The following is a 23,616-nucleotide window of genomic DNA, read 5'->3' on the forward strand; positions in this document are numbered from 1 at the left end:
ACGCCAATGGTTCCCACCAATTGTTCCCACCCTGATCCATATAAGGTCCCAGGGCGGCATGGATATTTCATGGGGACCACAGAAAAGTTTGGGAAAATTGGGGTTTACAAAAATTCTTAGATCTCAGTTGTGATATTTTCCATAATGATGTTTAGGACCAAGGGGCCACATAAGAATAACAAATTCCAAAAGGGCCCATGAGCTAAAGAAATTCTTTTCTAATTAGAAAAAAGCCTGGGCATCACTGGTATATAGCAAGTTAATGTGAGATGTTAGCAATGGACGATGACCTATTATGCTACGATTTCTCGGAGAGTTTCCCTCTAGATAAATCATGACCATATCATTGTAATAATAAGGAAATGCAAGTGAACTGGAAAAGAGAAAATCCATAAGTCTCTGTGATAATACTGAGACAAGAGATAATCTGAACTTTTGATTAGAAAGTCTACAGAGCATTATTATTTTCTTTTTATCACAGTTATCCTATCTGACTGGGTCGTTTTCATAGCGTGGGGTTCCGGGTTGCATCCTGACTTCTCAGGAGTCCACCACTTCTTACTATGTGCGCTGTTTCCAGAAGCACACTCTTCTGCGTGAGCCCTGGAGCTACTTAACCATATAAATTTTTCCAGGTTCCTTTTCAAGGATCTTGGGATCGTGCCTAGTGTCCTTATGATTATGGATACAGTTTCCACTGGCATAATCCATATTCTTCTTATTCTTATTTTCAGATCTTGATACTTATCAGTTTTTTATCTTTTTCTCTCATCTACCCTGGTGTCCCATGGTATTGTGATATCAATTAGTGGTACTTTCTTCTTCTTCTTCTTCTTCTTCTTCTTCTTCTTATAATTATAATTATTACTATTACTATTATTATTATCATTATTACGATTATTATTATTACTATTATTATTATTACTTATTTTTTCTTTTGGCCTATCACAATCCTCCAATTCGACTGGGTGGTATTTACAGTGTGGGGTTCCGGGTTGCATCCTGCCTCCTTACGAGTCCATCACTTTTCTTACTCTTCACACTCTTCTGCATGAGTCCTGGAGCTACTTCAGCCTCTAGTTTTTCTAGATTCCTTTTCAGGGATCTTGGATCGTGCCTAGTGCTCCTATGATTATGGGTACGATTTCCACTGGCATATCCCATATCCTTCTTATTTCTATTTTCAGATCTTGATACTTATCCATTTTTTCCCTCTCTTTCTCTTCAACTCTGGTGTCCCATGGTATTGCGACATCAATGAGTGATACTTTCTTCTTGACTTTGTCAATCAAAAATTATTATTATTATTATTATTATTATTATTATTATTATTATTATTATTATTATTATTATTATTATTATTATTATTATTATTATTATTATTATTATTACTTATTTTTTCTTTTGGTCTATCACAGTCCTCCAGTTCGACTTGGTGGTATTTACAGTGTGGGGTCCCTCCCGGGTTGCATCCTGCCTCTTTAGGAGTCCATCACTTTTCTTACTGTGTGCGCCATTTCTAGGATCACACTCTTCTGCATGAGTCCTGGAGCTACTTCAGCCTCTAGTTTTTCTAGATTTCTTTTCAGGGATCTTGGGATCATGCCTAGTGTTTCTATGATTGTGGGTTCAATTTTCCACTGGTATATCCCATATCCTTCTTATTTCTATTTTCAGGTCTTGATACCATTTTTCCCCTCTCTTTCTCTCCAACTCTGGTGTCCCATGGTATTGCGACATCAATGAGTGATACTTTCGTCTTGATTTTGTCAATCAACGTCACGTCTGTACTATTTGCATGTATCACCCTATCTGTTCTGATACCACAGTCCTAGAGGATCTTTGCCTGATCGTTTTCTATCACTCCTTCAGGTTGGTGCTCGTACCACTTATTATTGTAAAGTAGCTGATGTTTCTTGCACAGGCTCCAGTGCGGGGCTTTTGGCACTGAATTATGCCTCTTTTTTGTACTGGTTCTGTGCAAGTACTGGACATTCGCTTGCTTGTGGTTTATGGTTTCATTTTTCGTATTGCAATTCATACATATGGGAGAGGTGTTATTTCCATCTATCGTTCTTTGAACATTTCTGATTCTTAGGGCCTGATCTTGTGCCGCTATTATTCCTTCAGTTTCCTTCTTGAGCTCCTCCTCTGTAGCCATTGCCATGTGTCATCGCTGGCTAGTTCTTTAGTCTGTCTCATGTATTGTCCGTGCATTGGTTTGTTGTGCGCGGCCTCTGTTCTGTCTGTCTTTCTCCTGTCTTTGTATATTTCTGGGTCTTCATCTACTTTTATCAGTCCTTCTTCCCATGCACTCTTGAGCCACTCGTCTTCACTGGTTTTCAGATCTTGCCCCAGTGCTCTGTTCTCGATATTGACCCAGTCCTCAATGCTTAGTAGTCCTCTCCCTCCTTTCATTCGTGTTATGTATAGTCTGTCCGTATTTGATCTCAGGTGTAGTGCTTTGTGTATTGTGATATTTTGTTTACTAGCTTTCTTGTCTATGCTACAGAGTTCTGCCTTCGTCCATTCCACTATTCCTGTGCTGGTATCTGATTATTGGCAGTGCCCATGTGTTACTGGCTTTTATCATATTTCCGGCATTGAGTTTTGACTTAAGTATCACCTTGAGTCTCTGCATATATTCTTTCCTGATCATGTCCTTCATCTCTTAGTGTGTTATTTCCCCTCCTTCCATTATTCCCAGGTATTTGTATCCCATCTCATCTATCTGTTTGATGTTGCACCCATCTGGTAGCTTTATTCCTTCAGTCCTTGTTACTTTTTCTATTCCAAACTCCATCCTGATGTCCCCAGATACAATCCTTACAGTCTGGATTAGGGGATCTATTTCCTTGATGTTCTTACCATCCAGCTTGATGTTGTCCATGAACATCAAATGGTTAATTCTGTTGCCTCTTTTCTTGTGTTGGTACCCAGCATCCATCTTCTGCAGTACTTTTGTCATGTGAATCATGGTTACTACGAAGAGTTGTGGGAACAGTGAGTCATGAGGAAGCTGATGATGTTTTCCTCTGCCCCATATATTTTCAGGCATTCCATTATCCATGTGTGTGGTATCATGTCGAAGGCTTTCTATAGTAAATTCATGCCATGCTTAGGTTGGTCTTCCTTCTCCTACTGTTCTTCATTACCATTTTGTCTAACAGGAGATGGTCTTGTGTGCCCCTACACTTCCTTCTGCAGCCTTTCTGTTGGTGGGGGATGGTGTTTGTAAAGTTGATGATACCTGTTAGTAACTTCCACATTATTGGTAGGAAGGTGATAGGCCTGTAGTTACTGGCTATATTTCCCTTACTCTTGTCATTTTGTACTAAGGATGTTCTTCCTGTGGTCATCCATTTGGGTGCATGGTGATTTGTGATACTATGCTGGAGTTGTTCTGCTATTCGTGGGTGCAGGGCCCTAAAGTTTTTGAGCCAGTATCCATGGACTTCATCGGGACCTGGGGCTTTCCAGTTGGGCATTTTCTTTAGTTGGTGTCTGACTGTGCTATGTCATGAGCTTCTGTGAATCTGTTTTTTTCTCCCTGTTGCTTCTTCCTTGACTTCCTGGAGCCATGTTGCATGTTTGCTGTTGTTCCATATGTTTTCCCAGAGTCTCTTACTTGGTTCAGCTTCAGGACTTTCTTGGTGGTTGTCTTCCCCTCTTAGTTGGCTGTATAGTCTTTTCTGGTTGGTTCCGAATAGTTTGTTCTATTGGTATCCCTTATTCCTGTTCATGTACCATTGGATCTTATGTGCTTTGGCCTTAAGCCTCTGTTTTGCCTCCTCTATTGTGTTGTTTAGTCCCCTCTCTTGTACTTTGTATTTCTCGTTGAGTTCCTCCCTTGTTTTTCTTGCTTCGTACCTTTTTCCCTGCCATCTCTTTCAGTTTACTCAAGTCAGATCTCATCACCATGATTTGCTTTTCCAGGCGCCTTTTCCAAGGCGGTTGCTGTTTTGGTTTCTGTTGGGTTGGTGGTGTTGGTGTTCGTATCCCCTTCAGTTCTGCTACTAATCATGCTCCTGCATATGGCAAGTTATTTGTTTCTGTGATGCTGTTGGTGTGTATTATTACCATTATTTCACTGACCTCACTAGTTTTCTCTCTTAATTTCTTGGTGTTGTAGGCTTTCTTTGTTCTCTCTGTATCTGGCTCCCTCCATTGTCTGATCTTTTCTATCCATTCCATCCTCTATGTTACTTCGTTGGTGTTTCTTCGTGTGTCGTTTGATACCTCAGCATCCCTGTCGTCTTCTGTGGCATCGTCTGTCAGTTCGTCTTCTTGTAATTCATTGCTGTTTGTCATTTCCCTTTCCATTTTTTCTCTTTCTGTTGGAGAGAGACAGTTCTTTTTCTTTATGTTTCTTACTTGGTCCAGCCTCTGCTCTGTTCGGGGGGTGTTATTCCTCTCATTCTAGATGTTGACCAACCCTCTTTTATATCCTCTCTCCGTCGGGTTGCTTCTGATGTAGCATCTCCTTATTTTCTTCTCTTGTCCATTTCTTTCTCTGGTTTGCTTCTGTAGTTCCAGTCTTGGGCTGTTGGTTACTGTCGTTGGGGTGGTCAGTTGCTGGATGACTACCTCCAAGTACCTGACCGTCTTTCCCTTCAATTGGGCTGAATACCTGGCTGCCGGTCGAAGCTCCTCTGTTGCCAGAGGTTCCATTTACGTCGTTGTTGTTACATCCTTAATTTCTTTCCATCATTGCTGAGTTTTACTATTAAACCCATAGCTGGACCCTACCCCATCAGGAATAGGTACTCATTTACAGCTGAGTAGACTGAGGAAATTATGGTAAAGATCAATTCCCAAGGAATCAATGCCGAGGAGAGCGGTCAACCATCCAACGACTGACCAGCCCCAATGTTGCTTAACCAGTCCATTGACGACCTAAACACTCTGTCACGGCACCACATACTATTATTATTATTATTATTATTATTATTTATTATTATTATTGATTATTATTTTATTATTATTGTTATTATTTTGGAAGGAGACCCACTTATAAATAGTCTTCTCTAATTTTCTAATAATTGCTTTCTCTCTGCTATTACAACTGGCGAGCATTGCTCGATATTACTCATCAGGAGGAGTTCAATTTCCAGGGATTATTGCTGTACAAATTTATTTTGTCACAATAAATACGGTAGATAAACAAATAGGTCAAAATATGACGATTTAGTGGCCAACGTTTTTCTCGGTATCATCCGAGCATGATCACGGGAGAGAGCAAAGCAGACTGTAGGTGCTGTCAGGATCTACTCAATATATAGTGTAGGTCAACAGGGGGTCAACTGCTAGCTGAGTTTTCATTGTTGCAGCCTAGCCGACTGTCGAGGCTGGGGCATGACTTTCCCTGGGCGTGTGTGTTATGGCGCCTCATGTTGTCATTGGCTGCTGGGCTGCTTGTCTCATCTCGTATTCTCTGATCGGGGTTGTCACTCGGTCTGGTATTACTTGTACTATTATTCATACACAAAGGTCTCCTTAAGTTGATGGAGAGGAAGAGCACTTCCTGCATCGTATTCAAATAAGGGTCTTCGTTCTTGCTGTATGAGGAGTGCCTTGAGCAGTTGCAAACGTCGCTGGTCAGGAGCCCTCCCTATATCTTAATATTCTTGATAATACCCTCGCAGGAGATCGCTTCCGGTCGTTGCTGTGCATGCTATGAATTTTTTAATTGGCCTCCTTCTTGGATGCATGGCAGAAATCTCTTGGTACAGTCTCATAGAAGTCATACCAACGTAAGAGCCGGGACATCCATGGACAGGGCATAAGAATTGGTAGACTTCATTCGACTGTTTCAAGAGGTCTGTTGCTGGGGGGGTCGGGTTGTTCTTCATAATAAGGTCCCGGGTACGTCGATTTTGATAATAAATTACAAGTTCGAGTTCTTTGTCGGCTTCGGTAGGGGTCACATTCTCTTTGATGATTTTTCTCAAAGCATCTTCATCCTCACGGTGACGTGAGTGCATTCTAGCTTTGTAATACAGCTTAATCTTCTCATGGGGGTGGGGCTGTGGTCTCTCGCTCTTGCCGTACCACCGATCCAGCGCTGTTCGAACTTCTTTATCAATAAGTCGATTCGGATACCCACCTTATTAACGATCATCTGAGTGACTCGGTCAAGTTCTTTGTGAGTCTCCTGCCAGGAAGAACAGTGCGTGAGGGTCCTCCGAATGTAGGCCCTGACTGTGGTGTTCTTGAACCGCGCAGGGCCTTTTGCAGTCACCATTCAGACAAAGCCCTAAGTTTGTTTGCTTTGTATACACAGAAGTTTTTAGACCATCGTCGGTCTTGGAGACGAGGACGTCGAGAAAGGGGAGCTGTCCTTCGTTGCTGAATTCGACGGTATAATTCAGCGAACTGCACTGTCAGAACATGCGCCGGACAGCTTCAACCTCTTCCTCATCCTCAGCTAGCACAAAGATATCGTCAATATACCTTGCATATTTGCGGGGTTTTCTAATATTGGAGAAAACTCTCTCTTCCACAGTACCCATATAAAAGCTGACGAATAGGACACCAAGAGGGGAACCCATCTCGACTCCGTTCTTTTTTTGTCAGAACATCTGGCCTTTATGGGTGGAGAATGAACGATGTTATGGAGTTCCTGTAATATCTAACAGTATCATTTGCATGACGTTGTCTTTGTGTTAATAATAATAATAATAATAATAATAATAATAATAATAATAATAATAATAATAATAATAATAATAATAATCATCATAATAATAATAATAATAATAATAATAATAATAATAATAATAATAATAATAATGAGATGGTGAAGAAAGAGAAAAAATTTATAAGTATCAAGACCTGAATATATAAATAAGAAGGATAGGGTATATGCCAGTGGATGCAAACCGTAACCCCTCACTATGAAAAACCACCCAGTCAAAATAGGATGACTGTAATAGACCAAAAAAATAATAATAATAATAATAATAATAATAATAATAATAAATGACAAATTATATTTCAGCTCAAGGCCATATACATGGAATTTGTAAAGTAGAGACCATAATATGCACACATTATAAAAAATGATAATCGGCAATATCCACACAGTTGCTGAAGAAGTAGAAAAAATAGTATTCCTAATAATGATAATGATAGTAATTATATTGAGAATAGTAGCAAAAAAGAATATTAAAAACTATTAGAAAAAAACCGATTTCCAGCTAGGGACCTTAGGTCGTAACAGAAGTCAGGTCTGGAAGGCTAAATACAAATATTGAAATTAGCAAAACTCTAAAATGATGATAATTACAGATAGATATGCTCAAAGTGAATACTTGAATTAATTCTCTTCCAACAGTAGGGTCAGGATCAGCTGGAAGCATAATTGCAACTAGGCTTTCAGAGCAGAGAGACTGGAAAGTTTTACTCCTGGAAGCCGGTGGGATTCCTCAGGCAGACACTTACCTCATCCCTTTCATTGCGCCGCAGTTCATTCCTGAAAACTCCTATGACTGGGCTTTTATGACTACCCAGCAAAAATATGCTCTGAAAAATTTTGTTGGCCAGGTAAGCAATTCTTTTAAGAAGCGTTGTATTGGTAGTATATTCAATAGATGTTCACAACCATTTGTTTTGCTTTCTGCGGTATTCCTTTGCCACGAGAGGTTTCCTTTTCATTTTGATAAATACAACGTCATTCCTAAGGCATGCCATATGTAATATGCTCAATAAAGATGAGCCTTTTCTCTGCACAGATCCATTGCTAATGGTACTCTTCTCTTGATAAGATTTACGTCTAATCAATCACTGCAATCCTTAGCCCATTGACAGCATCTTATGATTACTACAATACTGGCGATATTAGTGTTTATTTGAATACACATAAGTACATTCGTGCTTTGGGAATTATTATTTTTCTAATGCCACATTCACCATATTATAATTGTTGACTATGCTTAAACTTACAGGTGTACTGAACTTCGAGTGCATATTCCTCCGAAAACGTGTTAGTGATGTAAACAAAACGCAATTGCCGTTTACTTTTGAAGGTAAAATCCTTAGTATTTCATTCCCTTTCTTTCAGAGATCTCGTTTCATTCAAGGGCGTGTTCTGGGTGGGACATCTTCCATCAATGGTCTCATTTATGTCCGCGGTTCCAGACAAGTTTTTGACAACTGGGCTGCGCTAGGAAATCCTGGCTGGGATTATGACTCTGTCCAGAAATATTTCCAGAAACTGGAAGGATACAGAGGCCCGTACACACCTGGCAGTACGTTTACAACATAAGTAGAACACTCGTAGATATTAAGGGTCTTATACTGTTAAAAAAAAACTTAGCAGTTGGAAACAGTGCATTATTAGGGTAAAGTTTTTCTAAGGAAATTTACTATTACGTTACGAAGATGTAAATATAAACTTAGTAGCGTTACTTGCAACAGTTAAGCAATTGTCACAAGCCGAAGAATGTTCGAGCTTCTTAAGTTTTCCTAGTGAAATCTTTTTGAAAAGAGATTAAAATTTTCCATTTTTTGTGCAATTTTAAGCCCATTGTTACAGTCCTGGGGTTAAAATTTTATATCTACAGGAAATTCTTTAGGTTTTGTTTAACTGGAAATTTATCCAGGTACCTATTCCCTTTTTTTCTTTATCTGTTCTATTGATTCGAAATCAAAAATCTTTAAATAGTTGCAAGAATGTAGTGCACCATCACTAACTCTCTCTCTCTGTCTCTCTCTCTCAGCCTCTCATTATGGCAGGAATGGCCCTATCGGCATCTTACCTGTACCAAAGGGTGAACTGGCAAAGGCTTTCATACAAGGAGGCGCAGAAAGAGGCCACCGCGTCAATGAAGACCCCAACGGACGGGAGCAGTTAGGTAAGCCTGAAATTCTCCGGCGGATGAGAAACCTGTAACGTTAGAACTGGGTATCTTGTAAAAAGTAAAATAAAATTGATTCGTTCATCCATAAGTGTCCACTGATAGTGGCTTATGGAAGGGGAGGCCGAGTGCCTCCGATTTGCATTTCTATTTTTAGAGTCTTTCTTGATATCTGAATTTTCAAATCCGTCTTTCTTCATTCGTTTGGTTAATGAAGTTTTCTGTTTATTCTTTTTAATGATTATCGTTTTTTCTTTTAAGATTTTCTATGATTTTCTTTTTCATTTTACTTTTCACCAGCATCTTATCTTACCTTCATATGTGTTTTTAATCTATTTTCTCTCTTCCTTTTTTCTGAAACCTTTTCTTTTCACCATTTACTGACTTAATTTTTCTGTATCGTATGTCTAACTTTTTCCTTAGGTCATTACCTTTGTCTTTTCTGTGTTCCATTTATTCAGTTATTCTTACGTTTCTTTAGATTTTTGGCTCCACATTGCTTCTACTTATTTTCATTTTTTTAGAATGTTTCCTCTTTCCTATTCTCCTTCCCGTTCGTAAATTCTTACTTTTGTGTTGTAACTTGTATGACCTCGTGTCTTATGTTTCTATCTTATTGGACTTTTATTTTCTTCTTCAGTATTCATCTAATCTTAATTGTTTTTCCTTGATCAGAAGATTTTATCTTAAAAAATAAATAAATAAATAAAATAAAATGGAATAAAATAAAAACCACTATGACATTTTATCTTCGAAATATTATCTCTATTTCTAATTCCCATTATCATTCCTTGATGGTAGACTTGCTCAGCCCCCATAGGAAGGTGACACCGTCAGAGCACCTTAGGTGGTGCAATGTAGGCATAAGTTGAGCTTCTTTAAAGTGTCCCTTCGGCTCCTAGCTGCAACCCCTTTCATTCCTTTTACTGTACCTCCATTCATATTCTCTTTTTTGCCATCTTGCTATCCATCCTCTCCTAACAATTATTTCATAGTGCAACTGCGAGGTTTACCTCCTGTTACAGTTACACCTTTCAGACCGTTCTGCTATCGATTTCTCTTTCAGGGCTGAATGACCTCATAGGTCCCAACGCTAGGCCTTTGGTCAAAATTCCATATTCCTTCCTTCCTTGACATGCTCAATTTTGACATTCCCCTCAGTAATACAACAAATTGTATTACTTTTTTTTGTTACAATTCTGTTTTCTGTCCTGCAAAAGTTTACACAACTGACAATGTCTCTCTCTCTCTCTCTCTCTCTCTCTCTCTCTCTCCAGGATTTTCCGGAATGGTGATGACAGCCAAAGAAGGGCGCCGTTCTTCACCTTTCTATGATTACATTAGACCTTACTTGGCGAAGCAAAAATCAAGTAACCCTCACTTGAGAACCTCTAATCTCCACGTCCTGCATTCAGCTACTGTCCTGAAGGTAGGGCTCAGTTTCATGGGTATCCATCAAGGTTTGCTATTTTTATTTAAAGAAGCTCTGGTGAATATTATTTATGTGTCACTGTCTTCATAATTTTTTCCACGTTCCTCTCGTCTTGTTCGTTTTTTATTACTGTCATTATTTATATCAGATTTTTGAGAGAGTATGATAGATTAGCCAGCGACTCGCCTAGACAAGGAGTCTCCAAACTATGGCCTGTGGTCCACGTTTGGCCCCTCACATTATTTCGTCTGACCCCCGGCTAATATTCAAAAACCTTATAAATCTGACCATGGTGTTGGCCAATCGTCTCCCTTTCCTTGGAATTGCATGATTTTCATATTTAAATTAATCAGAATATCTCCAATTTGTTTACTAGTTTGAAACAATTCAATATATGAAAATGACGTTTCTTATTCTTTCCCCTTGTTGCCCGTAGAGATGCGCAAAATATATAATGTGGCCCTCATATTACAAAAGTTTGGAGGCCCATGGTCTAGACCAGGGGTTGCCAAACTGCGGGTCATAACCCCCAAAGGGGGCGGCAATTTGAGCCTTTTTCTTGGGCATGGGGGTAATGGAGGAATCCAAAAACAAAATTTGAGGAATTTTTTTTATTAATGATCAATTAAGTGACTTTTTTATTTAGTTTTAAAAAAAAAAAAAAAAAAAAAAAAAAAAAAAAAACAAGTACATCCTTCTCAGAAAAATTCATGATTAAATAATAATCATTATTATTTGCTGTCATTGCTCTCTATACTGTAATTAATCTTTAATTAATGTTTAAAATGTATGTGAGCCATTGGAAATTAGTGAATTTTCAGAAGGTAGGTTTGGTTCTACTGAAACGGGTCACGTACTGGAAAAGTTTGGGAACCACTGGCCCAGACCATCACGCGTATTTCGTGCTCTTTGTGCATGCACATGATGAACATTATCTCTCAGAATAATCTCTGAAATCCATTTCAAGAAATGAAATATATATTCATTGCCAGGTCGTTTTCAATACCGAGAAGAGAGCTGTAGGGGTCGTGTTTGTCCATGAAGGAAAGGTGGGTGATTTGAATCATTGTTTTCACGTTTCAAATATCATCAGGATAATTTATTGACAGTTCTTCCTCCTCCTTCTCCTCTTCTTCTTCCTCCTCCTTCTCTCCTTCTCTTTCTTCCTCCTTCTCCTCCTCCTCTTTCTCTTCTTCTTCTTCTCTCTTCTCCTCCTCCTCCTTATCTTCTTTCTTCTCCTCCTCCATCTCTTCTTCTCCTTCCTCCTCCTTCTCCTGCTTCTCGTCTTCTTCTTCTTCTTTTTCTTCTTCTCCTTCTCTTCTTTTTCTTCTTCTCCTTCTCCTCCCACTCCTGCTCTTCTTCTTCTTCTTTCTCCTTTTCCTCCCCTCCTTCTTCTTCTTCTTCTTCTTCCCCCTTCTCCTCCTCATCCTCCTTCTCTTCTTCTTCTTCTTCCTTCTTCTCCTTTTCCTTCTCTCCCTCTACCTTTTCTTCTTCCTTCTCCTCCCCCTCCTCCTTCTCTTCTTCTTCTTCTTCTTCTTCTTCTTTCCTCCTTCCTCTCCTCCCCTCCGGTCTCTTCTTCTTCTTTCCTCTTCCTCCTTCCCATCCCCTTTTCCTTTTCTTTCTGTCTTCCTTCTCCTTTTCCTCTTCTCCTTCTCTTCTTCTTCTCTTCTCTTCTCTCCTCCTCTTTCCTATCTCCTTTTTCTTCTTTCTTCTTCTCCTGCTTCTCGTCCGTCTTCTCTCACCCTCCTTCATTCTTCTCTTTTTTTTCTTCGCCTTCTCCTTCTCCTTCTATTTTTCTTCTTGCCTCTTCTTCCTTCTCTTCTTCCCTTACATCCTCTTCTCTTCGTCTTCCTTCTTCTTGGCTTCCTCCTTCCCTCTATCCCATCCTCCTCCTCTTCTCTCCTATTCTCCTCATCCTCCTTCTTCTTTCTTTCTTCCCTCCTCCTCCTCCTCCTCCTCCTCCTCCTCCTCCTTCCTCCTTCTCCTCCTCCTTCTCTTCTTCTTTTTCTTCCTTCTCCCTCCTCCTTCTCATTCCACTCTATTCCTCTTCCTCTTCTTTCGTTCTTTTTATTTAATGAATGATTCGCCTGGGTGGGACGACCTATTTGTACGAAAGCATCCAGAATTCATACATATGTAGATTTGTTAAAATGGATTCATTGGTTCTGTGGCCATGTCTCTGGTTAATTAATATTTACATCACTTAATTTCCTCCTTCTCATGTATTTTCTTTAAGTTGTGATGCCATATTATACTGCCATTTTATATATATTATCTTCAAAATCTGGCCAATTTTTTCCAAAAATTTACACCACTACCTTTTTCGTGTATTATCTATAAAAATTGGTAGGCTTATTCATTTCATAAATGTTTGAAATTATTTTTTTCATAAATTTTTCTTGAATTCGATCAATGTTTTTTCATTTCTTCATATCGCTCATGTTCCATCCGCTCAAATCTGGCTGGTTTATTGATTTAAAAGATTAGCACCATCATATTTCATTTATCATCTTCAGAACGTGATCAGCTTGTTTCTTCATTTCGAAAATACAAACCATTCTTTAGCTTGTATTATTTGAAAACAAACTAAATTGACTGAGAATTTTGAATATTAAAGACACTTCTGCCTCAGCAAAATCTTAAATTTTGTGAACCTTTTTCCACCAATTAGAAAATTCTGATTAATGATTGAGAACTAAGATCGTTTAGAATCAATGAAATCATGGATTTGACTAAACTTTGTATTATCAGTCGTGAAATAAAATAAATCTCATATTTGTCACCTCGATTTCTTCGCCCCAGGTAAAGAGAGTGTCTGTCAAAAGAGAAGTGATCATTTCTGCTGGGACCATCGGATCACCTAAGTTACTTCTGCATTCCGGTGTTGGTCCTCGGGAACACTTAGTACTTCACAATGTGAGAATTTAATCTTGAAATCTCTTGATACTCTTCACTATCTATCCCTTCAATTATGAATTTAGAAAATGGACCATACTGACACAGTCACCATCTACTTCAAAATATGTGTGCTGTGTATTCAGAATTTCTTTCACCAAAAACGAGTGTAATTTTATTGGCCTTTTCCACAAATGCATATATACTTCATAGTGTGGTACATGCAGTTATGCAAATATACCCTTTTTGTGTGCCTAAGTTCAGGTGGACGTGATAGCGGACATCCCAGGCGTAGGTCTGAATTTGCAGGATCATTTAGGCGTCCTAGGACTCTGCTGGACTGTGAGGAAAGGCCTCATACCCAACGTCCTCAAGGATCTCGACTTCGATGCACTGCAAGAGTTCAATCAGCACAGAACAGGTAAAATTCTGATACCGTGAAGTTAGTTGAATAGCACGGCTCGTAGGTCCTTTTACCAAAGTCATGGGTAGATCTTTCAGGACAGAATGTGGGATTTATTTCAAAGGAAGTAGGCTATAGACCAGGGGTTTTCAACCTGGGGTACGCCAAGGGTCTGTCAGGGGGTAGGCGCGCCACATGGCACTCGAATGAATGTTAGAGGAGCGACCTTCAATGTGTTATAGCAAAATCTGCTCATCGGCCAACTACCTTGAACATTTATTGCATAGCCAGAGGTAAATGATTATGATAAATTGTCTTTATCCTTTTATGGAATTCTTTATGCTTACAATATTATTGGTTATGTCAGGAGAGTTACGTATTTACTTCTCCTTTGTACAGTTTTTATGAGTTGGTTTCGTTTTCCACGTAATACAGAGCGAAATGGGTACATTACTGTCATTACAAATACCCGAAAGGGTATTTGAGGAGGAAAAGGTTGAAAACCCCTGCTATAGACGAAGTGGGGTCTTGTTCCAGTAGGTCTTAGTGGACAATCATCGTGGGTCGTTTTACTGAGAAAGGAACACTGAGAGCTGTTGCGCGGGCAGTGGTTCTCGTTACAGAGGTAGGGAGGCCGTCTGTACAGAGGATGAAATCTTGTTCGATTATTGCTTCTGGGGAACGCAACGCCTACTACGATTAACTACAAGACAAAGACAAGAAGAGTGAGCGTGAGAAGCCACTACCTAGTCTGAAGGAACTTCTGGTAATTTTAATGAAATAAGAATATATACTATATATATATATATATATATATATATATATATATCATATATATATATATATATATATATATATATATATATAATCTGATACCTTTTTAGGACTCTGGCATGGTAAAACAAAGAAAATCAATGTTCTTTAGAAACTTGTATTCAAGATTCTACATATTTTGGTCAAGGAATAAAGTAATGAGAGTTTTGCGTTCAAGTCCAGGTTCTAAAGACACGACATCAAAGAAGAAAGTACCGATTTAAAGGCTTCAAGTAAATCCAAAATTGATTAGGCATGTCAGTATGCAAATTTATGTACATTCATATGCATAGTTAAAAAACATAGTTCTTGAACAAATTACTGAATTGGAAGTAGCAATTCATTTCTTTCTTTTAGTGGAAAACGAAATAACTCTTATATGTAATTGGAAATATTAATTAAACAAAAATACTTAAAATTTTCATTAAGAGTAGTAGGGAAAAATTTATATAAACCATGCGTGATCCAACCTCCAACAATTAAAAATAATATCTCTACTTTTTAACATACACAGTAATCATTTTTAAAGTTTTTATTATAACAAATAAATTATAAATATCTTATCCTAAAATTTCTGTATTTTTAACTCAACGCAAAATGCCTTCTTCAGATCTTTTTAGGCTCCAGCATTGGGCCTTCCTACCCCCTAACAACAACAACAATAAACTAATTTGTAGGCTTACTCCCGAGTAAGTTAAAATCTCCATGAATTTTTCAGAGTGATGATACCATATAGGTAATTGCTTCCCAGCAATTGCCAGTTTACAATAACCAGTCCTCCAAATATTGAATTTTCTTTCCAGGGCCTTATGCTAGATACCCGGGAGATTATCCTAATGGTTGGATTAATGTTGGAGGGGGCGCAGACCCCCTTTGGCCAAATATAATGTTGTATCTCAACTCTGTGTTGCCAACGTACGATCACGGCATCTTTTATTCAGCTGTGTTCAATGTGAAGAAAGAGGTAATATCTTATTTTCTATAGTCTGTTGAGGCTAAACTCTTCAGGCTATATTTCTTAATAATTAATAATAATTATGGTTCATATTCATAATGACCGCAACTCAGCTTTTATAAAAGCTGAGTTGCGGTTGCTGGATGTATTGGAGTTTTATAAAAATGTGCAAAGTTAAAAGATCAAGACTCATAACTATTAATACATAGCTTGAATATTAACTAACACAAGTGAGAATCTTACCAATAATTTTCATTGAAGTTCCTCATATTTTCCTGTAGAATAAAGCATTCGGAGACTTCCCACCTCAGCCTCACTACTGAATATATACCTAAGGCGAGTTTCACCTTTTTGGGATCTAGACAAAAAATAAAATATGTATTGAATCTATCGATTTCGAATTGTTTCAAAACTTCATTCGTGGTTCTTAATGAACCTCTCCCATTTTTCAGCCTTTCTATAACTTCTTTAAAGAGCTCCATGGACAGGAAGGCTTTTGCATAATGCCAGAGATCATTCAACCGAAGTCCAGAGGCAGTGTGAGACTTCGATCGAGCAATCCATTTACTCCGCCGACGGTCGACCCAAATTTTTTGGCCGAGGATGATGATATTCGAAAGCTTACAAGAGGTGAAAGTGCACTTTCTCTCCATTCGACTGATTCCCTTTACTGTATCAAAGTACTCATTCATTTTCGACTAACTTCAAGATGCTTTCCTGGAGTACTATAAATGTAACGTAATTATGTCAGGAAATTTTACAACAGTTGAACGTCTCCTGTAAAACGTCAAGTCTTTTATTTATTCTAGGCTGATTCATTTAAGGAAATTAGTCAGCCAGACAGACATGCATATTAAAATAGATTTCAAATATTTTAATTCAAAATATGAAAGCTCTTTCTCTAAAACTTTGTGTTTAATGATACAATTAATTGATAATATACTTCTAATACAATCTGCCTTCTTCTATATCAAAATAAATGTATTAATTCTTTTCAGGAATCAGGGAAGCCATTGCCCTGGGGAACACTTCGGCATTTGTAAAAAAATTTGAAGCAAAGTTCCATCAGAAAGTAAGACAGCTTTCCTCTCTGTTATTTTCTTTTCATTTTTCTTCTTATAAAGTAAGGAAGATAAAAAGAAAGAGATAGTGTCATTCCATTGCAAATATTACAGTCTACTTTCAAACAAACTTAGTTATATAACAATTTTCTTCACAGTATGGAAAAAAAAGGAAAAAAAAGGAATTTTAAATCTCCAATTACTGATTAATTGAATATTGAATTATTTATCATCTGACCTTACAAGGTCGTCGTTTGTTGTTGATAATAATATTCTCTTCTTCTTCTTCTTTTTCTTTTCCTTCCTCTGTAGCAACTGAGGGAATGCATCTCCGAAGCCTATGGCAGCGACAGGTACTGGGAATGTTACATCCGACACATGGCGACTTCATGCTACCATTACGCGGGAACCTGCAAGATGGCGCCACCTATGGATCCTCTTGGCGTCGTGGATTCCCGACTTAGGTAAAATAGTTGCTAGGAAACGTAGTGTTTGTATGTACACACACACATACACACACAAACATATATGTATATAAATATAAATATATGTAGGCCTAGGGTTTTTGATTAATAATATATTGTCCATGTGTTCTCTGTGACCTATGGAATGTGGAGAACAGTGAGAAGCAACGACCCGAGAAAGCTGATGAATGAGTATTCTATGGGTGACATGAGATAAAAATGCTTAGTTGGACAAGTCAATGTACTGAGTTTATTAACTCTTCTCAAAGTGCCTTTGTGAAACTGGATGCAGCTAGAATCGTGAGGCGCTAACAAAGTGTGCGTTCGTATGTGCGTGTGCGCTTCTTCCCTTTAATAGTTTCATACGCAAGTCTATGGGGGGATTTTGATAGAGGCGTCTTCGAGAGAAAGGCAAGATGCCGTGGCGCTCACCGGGAGTCTTTGTTACATAGTGTTTATAGTGTTCCGACTGCTTGGGTGAGTGTTAAGATTACTTTAGCCAAAGAGCGGCTTGTTTTTCTGTTTGACATTTTTAAGAATATCTGATCTTTTATTTTATTGTTAAACTTATGTGTACTTACTGGGATGTGTTCTGTGTCTTTGAAACAGACGGTTCTGGCAGAACTGGCAATGGAGGGGGACAAAGAGTTCCCAGAGGGGTGTAGACTTTTTGGTGACTAATGGTGACTGCCATTACTATTAGACATTTTACTGTTCGGGGTTTTTTGAGTTAGTCTGTAAGACTTGATTACTTGATTGATTAATTATTTATTCGTTGTTAATAAATGTTAATGTTATGATGCAACTCTCTCATTTTCATTACCTGTTAGAATGGAGAGAAAGAGGTGGAGAGTGGAGAGAGAGAGATTGCTTAGAGAGAGAGAGGTGTCGGTGCTAGAGAGAGAGAGAGAGAGAGGCTGTGTGTAATGCTGTGTGTTGGTTTGCCTGACGTTCGTGCTACACGCATACCTAATGTAATGCGGGAATCTCCCCATTACATATATATATATATATATATATATATATATATATATATTATATATATATATATATATATATATAACTATTTATGCATTTATCACGTTCCAAACCTATATATATATATATATATATATATATATATATATATATATATATATATATATATATATATATATATATATATATATATGTATATATATATATATATGAATAATTATCATACGTCGTCCTGATTTCGTCCCTGTCTGCTGACGGTGGTTCGATCCCATGAGGGACGAAACTATTATCAACTAAAAAATTCCCCTTCGGTTTACAAAATATGTGAAAACATATCAATTCCGAAGTAGAGTAAAAACATATATATATTATATATATATATATATATATATATATATATATATTATATATATATATATATATATATGATATATATATATATATATATATATATCTATATATATATATATACCATATATATATATATATATATATATATATATATATATATTATATATATATATATATAATATATATATATATATATAGGTTTGGAACGTGATAAATGCATAAATAGTTTTAAGCCACGTAGGAAAGTGAAGCACTGGAATAGCTGCAAGATCTTACGACTCACGTACTTTACTTAGCAGACCGACTGACATACATAAGAACCTGAGATGACAAGGAAGGGTCGTATAAGTGACAGATATTGATTATATGGAGATGAGTACCTAGAATCCAACATCCCTGGAGAATTAGTAACCTTCCCAAACAAGCATAAACATGGGTACAATTTGAGAGGTTTACGAAAAGATTAAGTCCAACTGCCCAGGCACAGGGACAAGACAATTAAAGAATAATACATGGCGGCAATTGACCACATTCAAACCTTTGGTAAACAAATACTTATTCACAAAACATACTAAACATACATATATAAAGAAAATGTCTATGAGGCAACAAATTTGTATTTCTCGTCTTTTCATTTTTGCACCGTGGCATTACCTTTATTTACACATAGCATCATGTTTTATATATTTCGTGATCAAGTTATTCATTTATGTGTGTATGTGTATGCATGTATGTATATACATGCAAAAGTTCGATCAGACAACGAATATATGAAAATTTCTCAAAATTAGAGATATATGTGAACAAGGATAGAAATACTTCAGTGAAGAAATTTAGCGAAGGTAGCAAGACTGTCAGTCACAAAAGCCGAAAACAAATACGTTTTGTGTTGTACATTTTTTTTTTATGATGACGTCTCATCATTATTTGTTTTCAAAACTGAACGAGGGGTCTGTGACTAGGTCAACAGAAGAGATTATTTGGCTGTTCAAGTTTTCAGAGGTCACTATGGGATTTCCTTGAAGTCGAATGTATTATAGCAGCGTTTTTCCCCGATTATTTACTGGAGTAAAGGGTCATGCTCCACTGCTTAAGACAACCTTCTCAAATGGTCGATTGGTGAATGAAGATTAACATACCTAGAGAGACACACACAGAGAGACATACAGACAGACATACAGACAGGGAGACAGAGACTGTGTTTGAGAGGGGAGAGAGAGAGAGAGAGAGAGAGAGAGAGAGAGAGAATCCAATATACAAGGACTGAAAGCCATAATCTTTGAAGGGTCGAAAAATAAGTCTCTTTTTTTCGGTTACTCTGGGAGTATGCATAGAAACTAATTTGTTGTTCTTCTTCTTCTTGGGGTGGTAGGGAAGGTCTATTGAAGAGCCTAGAAAGGTTTGAAAAAGTTGTTTTGCGTTAAGTTAAAGATGCAGGAGTTTTAGGATAAGATTTTTATGATCTTTTTATTCGAATGAAGTAAATAATAAATAATGCGCACGTTAAACAGTGCAGAAAAATCATTTCTAATAAAATATGACGTATTTATTTTAATTTTTTCGGTGAAACAACGGGCTATTTGGCTGTAGATTTTAGCACGTATTAATTTATTTAGTGTACTGAATTTAGGTTGTGTTTCTGTTCAATTATTTTGTGTTTTTACTTATAACTGGCAATATGTGAACGTGTTAAATTTGTGTCCTATTCATTTGATCCTTGATGTTATTATGAGTAGACTAAGTATGAGCATTAATTACGAAGACCACTTCACGTTAAATTAGGAATATAATGTTTACAACTTATGCGTAAGGGGAAAATCTTGCACGGGTCCCGAGTAAGCTGGAGGACGGATCACGCCTTGTTCTCTCTCTGTTGAAGATTTTTCATTTGCAATTGCAGGGTCAGGGGAGTGCGAGGTCTTCGCGTTGCCGACTCTTCCATCATGCCCCAGATCACTACAGGCAACACTCAAGCCCCGTCGATGATGATTGGCGAAAAGGCAGCAGACATGATCAAGGAAGACTGGCTTTACCCGACCATAAACAGAGGTTGAGAGCTCGGGTATTAATTAAGAGAGAGTACAGGTATTCATCACTGAGAAAGCTCTACATTGAAAGAGTATCGTTTTCCTCTCCTATTTACCTTCACAGTGTGATACCACACACTTAGAAATATCAGCAGCTTGAAAACCTGTCTTTCTCTTAAGTTTGTAAGCAGTGGTGCGTTCTCATAACTGCGGAATGTGATATATTTCTGCCTGAAATTTTTCTTTGATTTCAGCTATAGCTCCAACAAAAGGTATTAGTTTGTCGTAAGACTCCGCTCAGGGTCAAATTAAAAAGAAAAAAAATTACATATGGAGTATTTTACAATCCTGACAGTGTAATGAAGATAATAAATTCTAGATGCGGGCGGTCAGTCTGGTCCTTCTTCCACTTCCACGTCGGTTATATAACCAAACTGCTTCTCCTGCAATTGTTCATGGTAGTTATGGCTCACTTGTGTAGGTCTTAAGGAGTTAGAAGAGCAAACAGGAGCATTTTCAAGGGAAGAATGATTAAGGTACAACTGTCTAGAGCTCATTTTCTGAAGTAGGAAGTTTATGCTTTAAGGGCACTCCCACACTACTGACTAGTTTTGCTTACCCAACATCTTGTTCTAATAAGGCTTTTTAGGGAGTTTTTTTCCCAGACGATTAGTAAACATATCGCGCTCAAAGGAATTTCTCTTGTCAAGTTCATCAGCTGTAAACAACAAAAGGCCTAAATGGCAGGCTAGACATATTCCTTTTCAGTTTTTCAGATACTAGCCCTCTTACGCCGAAGCCCTAAAAATCAAAACCTCTCACGTATGCCGGGGCCGGTTTGGAGTGAGCGCGGAAGCTGAAAAAATAATTCTTCAAAAAATCACAGCGCGCTTAGTTTTGAAGATTAAGAGTTCATTTTTGGCTCCTTTTTTTGTCATTGCCTGAAGTTTAGTATGCAACCATCAGAAATGAATAATATCATTATGTAAATAATGCGATATATGGTAGCAAAAAAAAAAAATTCATACATAATTGTATTCAAATCACGCTGGTCAAAGCTAACGAGTTACTTTTTTTTTCGTTGTATTTTACACTAAATTGCAATCATTTTGATATATAATACATTGTAAAACAATAAAAGCAACACCGGAAAAATATTATCACAAAATGATGTACGAATTCGTAACGCGCGGACGTAAAAAAATGTTTTTTTTCAAAATTCACCGTAAATCTAAATATTGTTCTAGAGACTTCCAATTTGTTTCAAAATTAAGACAAATTATTGGATATTACGATACTGTAAGAGTTTTAGATTAGAATTGCAAATTTTGACCATTTCGGACGAGTTAAAGTTGACCGAATGTCGAAATTTTTATATATATATTTTTTATATGCACATATTTCGGAGATGGGAAAAGCTACAACCTTCAATTATTTTTTATTGTATCCTTCATAATTTTGCGCACAGTTTGATATATGAAACTCTATAAAAAGGCTAATATGGAAAGGAGCAAATATTAGGATAATGCGATGTACGCATTTCGGAGACTTGGGGCCGCGAATCGGGGCGCGGAGGGAAGTTAAATATATTTTTCAAAAATTCACCATAAATCACAATATTGTTCTAGAGACTTCAAATTTGTTTCAAAATGAAGATAAATTACTGAATATTACTAGGCCGTAAGGGTTTTAGCTTACAATTGTGTTTTTCAACTATTTCGGTGGAGTCAAATTTGACCGAACGTGGTTTTTTTCTATTTATCGTGATTTATATGCAAATATTTCAAAAAAAGAGAAAAGCTACAACCTTCAATCATTTTTAGTTGTATTCTACATGAAATTGCGCACATTTTCATATATAAAACTTTATGTAACAGCTAATTTTAATTGGTGCAAACATTTCGACAATCGCACAAAAAAAAATCTGATTTTTTCGGAAGAGTTACCGCGCGGACGTAAGGAAAATGTTTTTTTTTTTTTCATAAATTCACCATAAATCGAAATATTGTGATAGAGACTTCCAAGTCGTTGAAAAAAAACAAAATGAAGGTAAATGATTGAATATTACTAGAATATAAGAGTTTTAGCTTTACATTTTGCCATTTTTCGATCATTTCGGTAGAGTCAAAGTTGACCGAAAGTTGAAATTTTTGCACTTAACAACGTAATTTATATGAAAATATTTCAAAAATGATAAAAGCTACAACCATGGGTTGTTTTTAGTTGTATTTTGCATGAAATTGCGCACATTTCCATATATAAAACTTTATGTAACGGCAAATTTAAAATGGTGCAAACATTAGGACAATCGCACGAAAAAATTTATCGGAAGAGTTACCGCGCGAACGTAAGGAAAAAGTTTTTTCATAAATTCACCATAAATCGAAATATTGTGCTAGAGACTTCCAATTTGTTGCAAAATGAAGGCAAATGATTGAATATTACTATAATAAAAGAGTTTTAGCTTAAAATTGCGTTTCTCGACCATTTCGGTAGAGTCAAAGTTGACCAAAGGTTGAAATTTATGCACTTATCGTTATTTATATGAAAATATTTCATAACTGATAAAAGCTACAATCATGAATATTTTTTTGTTGTATTTGACATGAAATTGCGCACATTTTCATATATAATAATTCATGTAACGAATATTTTAAAATGGTGCAAAAATTATGTCAAAGTAACAAAATAATTTTTGAGATGTGTCACTGATACTTTTTAGTGCGATAAGAAAGAAATTCGCGCTTGCGCGCCTGCGTAGCGATTGTAAACAAAACAACGCCTTGATTCGTGAACTCCCAGCATCCCTCAAGGCGCGTGATTCAAAAGTTTTTGGCTGGTAGGCCTATAAATATTTTTCCGCGAATTTTTAAAAAAACTTTTTTGAGTCGACGTATGATACGTCCATTCGGCATACGGGAGACATTTTGACTCGACGTTTAATACGTCCATTCGGCGTAAGAGGGCTAGTAGGCTTCTTCGATAGGATAACGCAATAAAAATTACGTAAGAGAGTATTTTTTATATATATTTAAAGATAAAATGTGTATACAAAGTTCAAATACTCAATAAGTGCCGAAGTATGTTGTGAGTTTTACTTGGATGCTCTCTACTTTGCCCGATGATGTTGTGAGTTTTACTTGGATGCTCTCTACTTCGCCCGATGAAAACAGCAAGTTTGTTTACCCCAGAGGGTGGTTCCTCTCTTCAGCGATACATGAATAATTATTTACTTCTGTGTTTTCGCGCTGTGATCTGAATTCCAGACAGAAATATTCAGGCTCCATAGATGAGCTCTATTCCAAAGGAAAGGGCCAGTGGCTTTATCTAAAACGAAGATATTACAAGTAAAAAATGTGTCGAAGTTCCTTCGGCGCAA

General features: G+C 37.2%; 1 protein-coding gene across 1 annotated transcript in view; it reads left to right on the plus strand.

The window, feature by feature from the left end:
- Positions 1–20,528, plus strand: part of LOC135211540 (glucose dehydrogenase [FAD, quinone]-like) — a 21,950-nt gene extending 1,422 nt beyond the window's left edge. The window contains exons 2-13 of the mRNA XM_064244843.1: positions 7,337–7,545; positions 8,063–8,249; positions 8,721–8,855; positions 10,136–10,287; positions 11,283–11,339; positions 13,093–13,206; positions 13,450–13,606; positions 15,205–15,365; positions 15,809–15,986; positions 16,355–16,428; positions 16,730–16,881; positions 20,111–20,528. Coding sequence (XP_064100913.1) covers positions 7,337–7,545; positions 8,063–8,249; positions 8,721–8,855; positions 10,136–10,287; positions 11,283–11,339; positions 13,093–13,206; positions 13,450–13,606; positions 15,205–15,365; positions 15,809–15,986; positions 16,355–16,428; positions 16,730–16,881; positions 20,111–20,264 — 1,730 coding nt within the window. The 3' untranslated portion in view covers positions 20,265–20,528. The remainder of the gene's footprint in view (positions 1–7,336; positions 7,546–8,062; positions 8,250–8,720; positions 8,856–10,135; positions 10,288–11,282; positions 11,340–13,092; positions 13,207–13,449; positions 13,607–15,204; positions 15,366–15,808; positions 15,987–16,354; positions 16,429–16,729; positions 16,882–20,110) is intronic.
- Positions 20,529–23,616: the final 3,088 nt, after the last annotated feature.

Source organism: Macrobrachium nipponense, chromosome 4 (assembly GCF_015104395.2).
Source record: "Macrobrachium nipponense isolate FS-2020 chromosome 4, ASM1510439v2, whole genome shotgun sequence".
In the NCBI taxonomy this organism is placed as follows: domain Eukaryota; kingdom Metazoa; phylum Arthropoda; class Malacostraca; order Decapoda; family Palaemonidae; genus Macrobrachium; species Macrobrachium nipponense.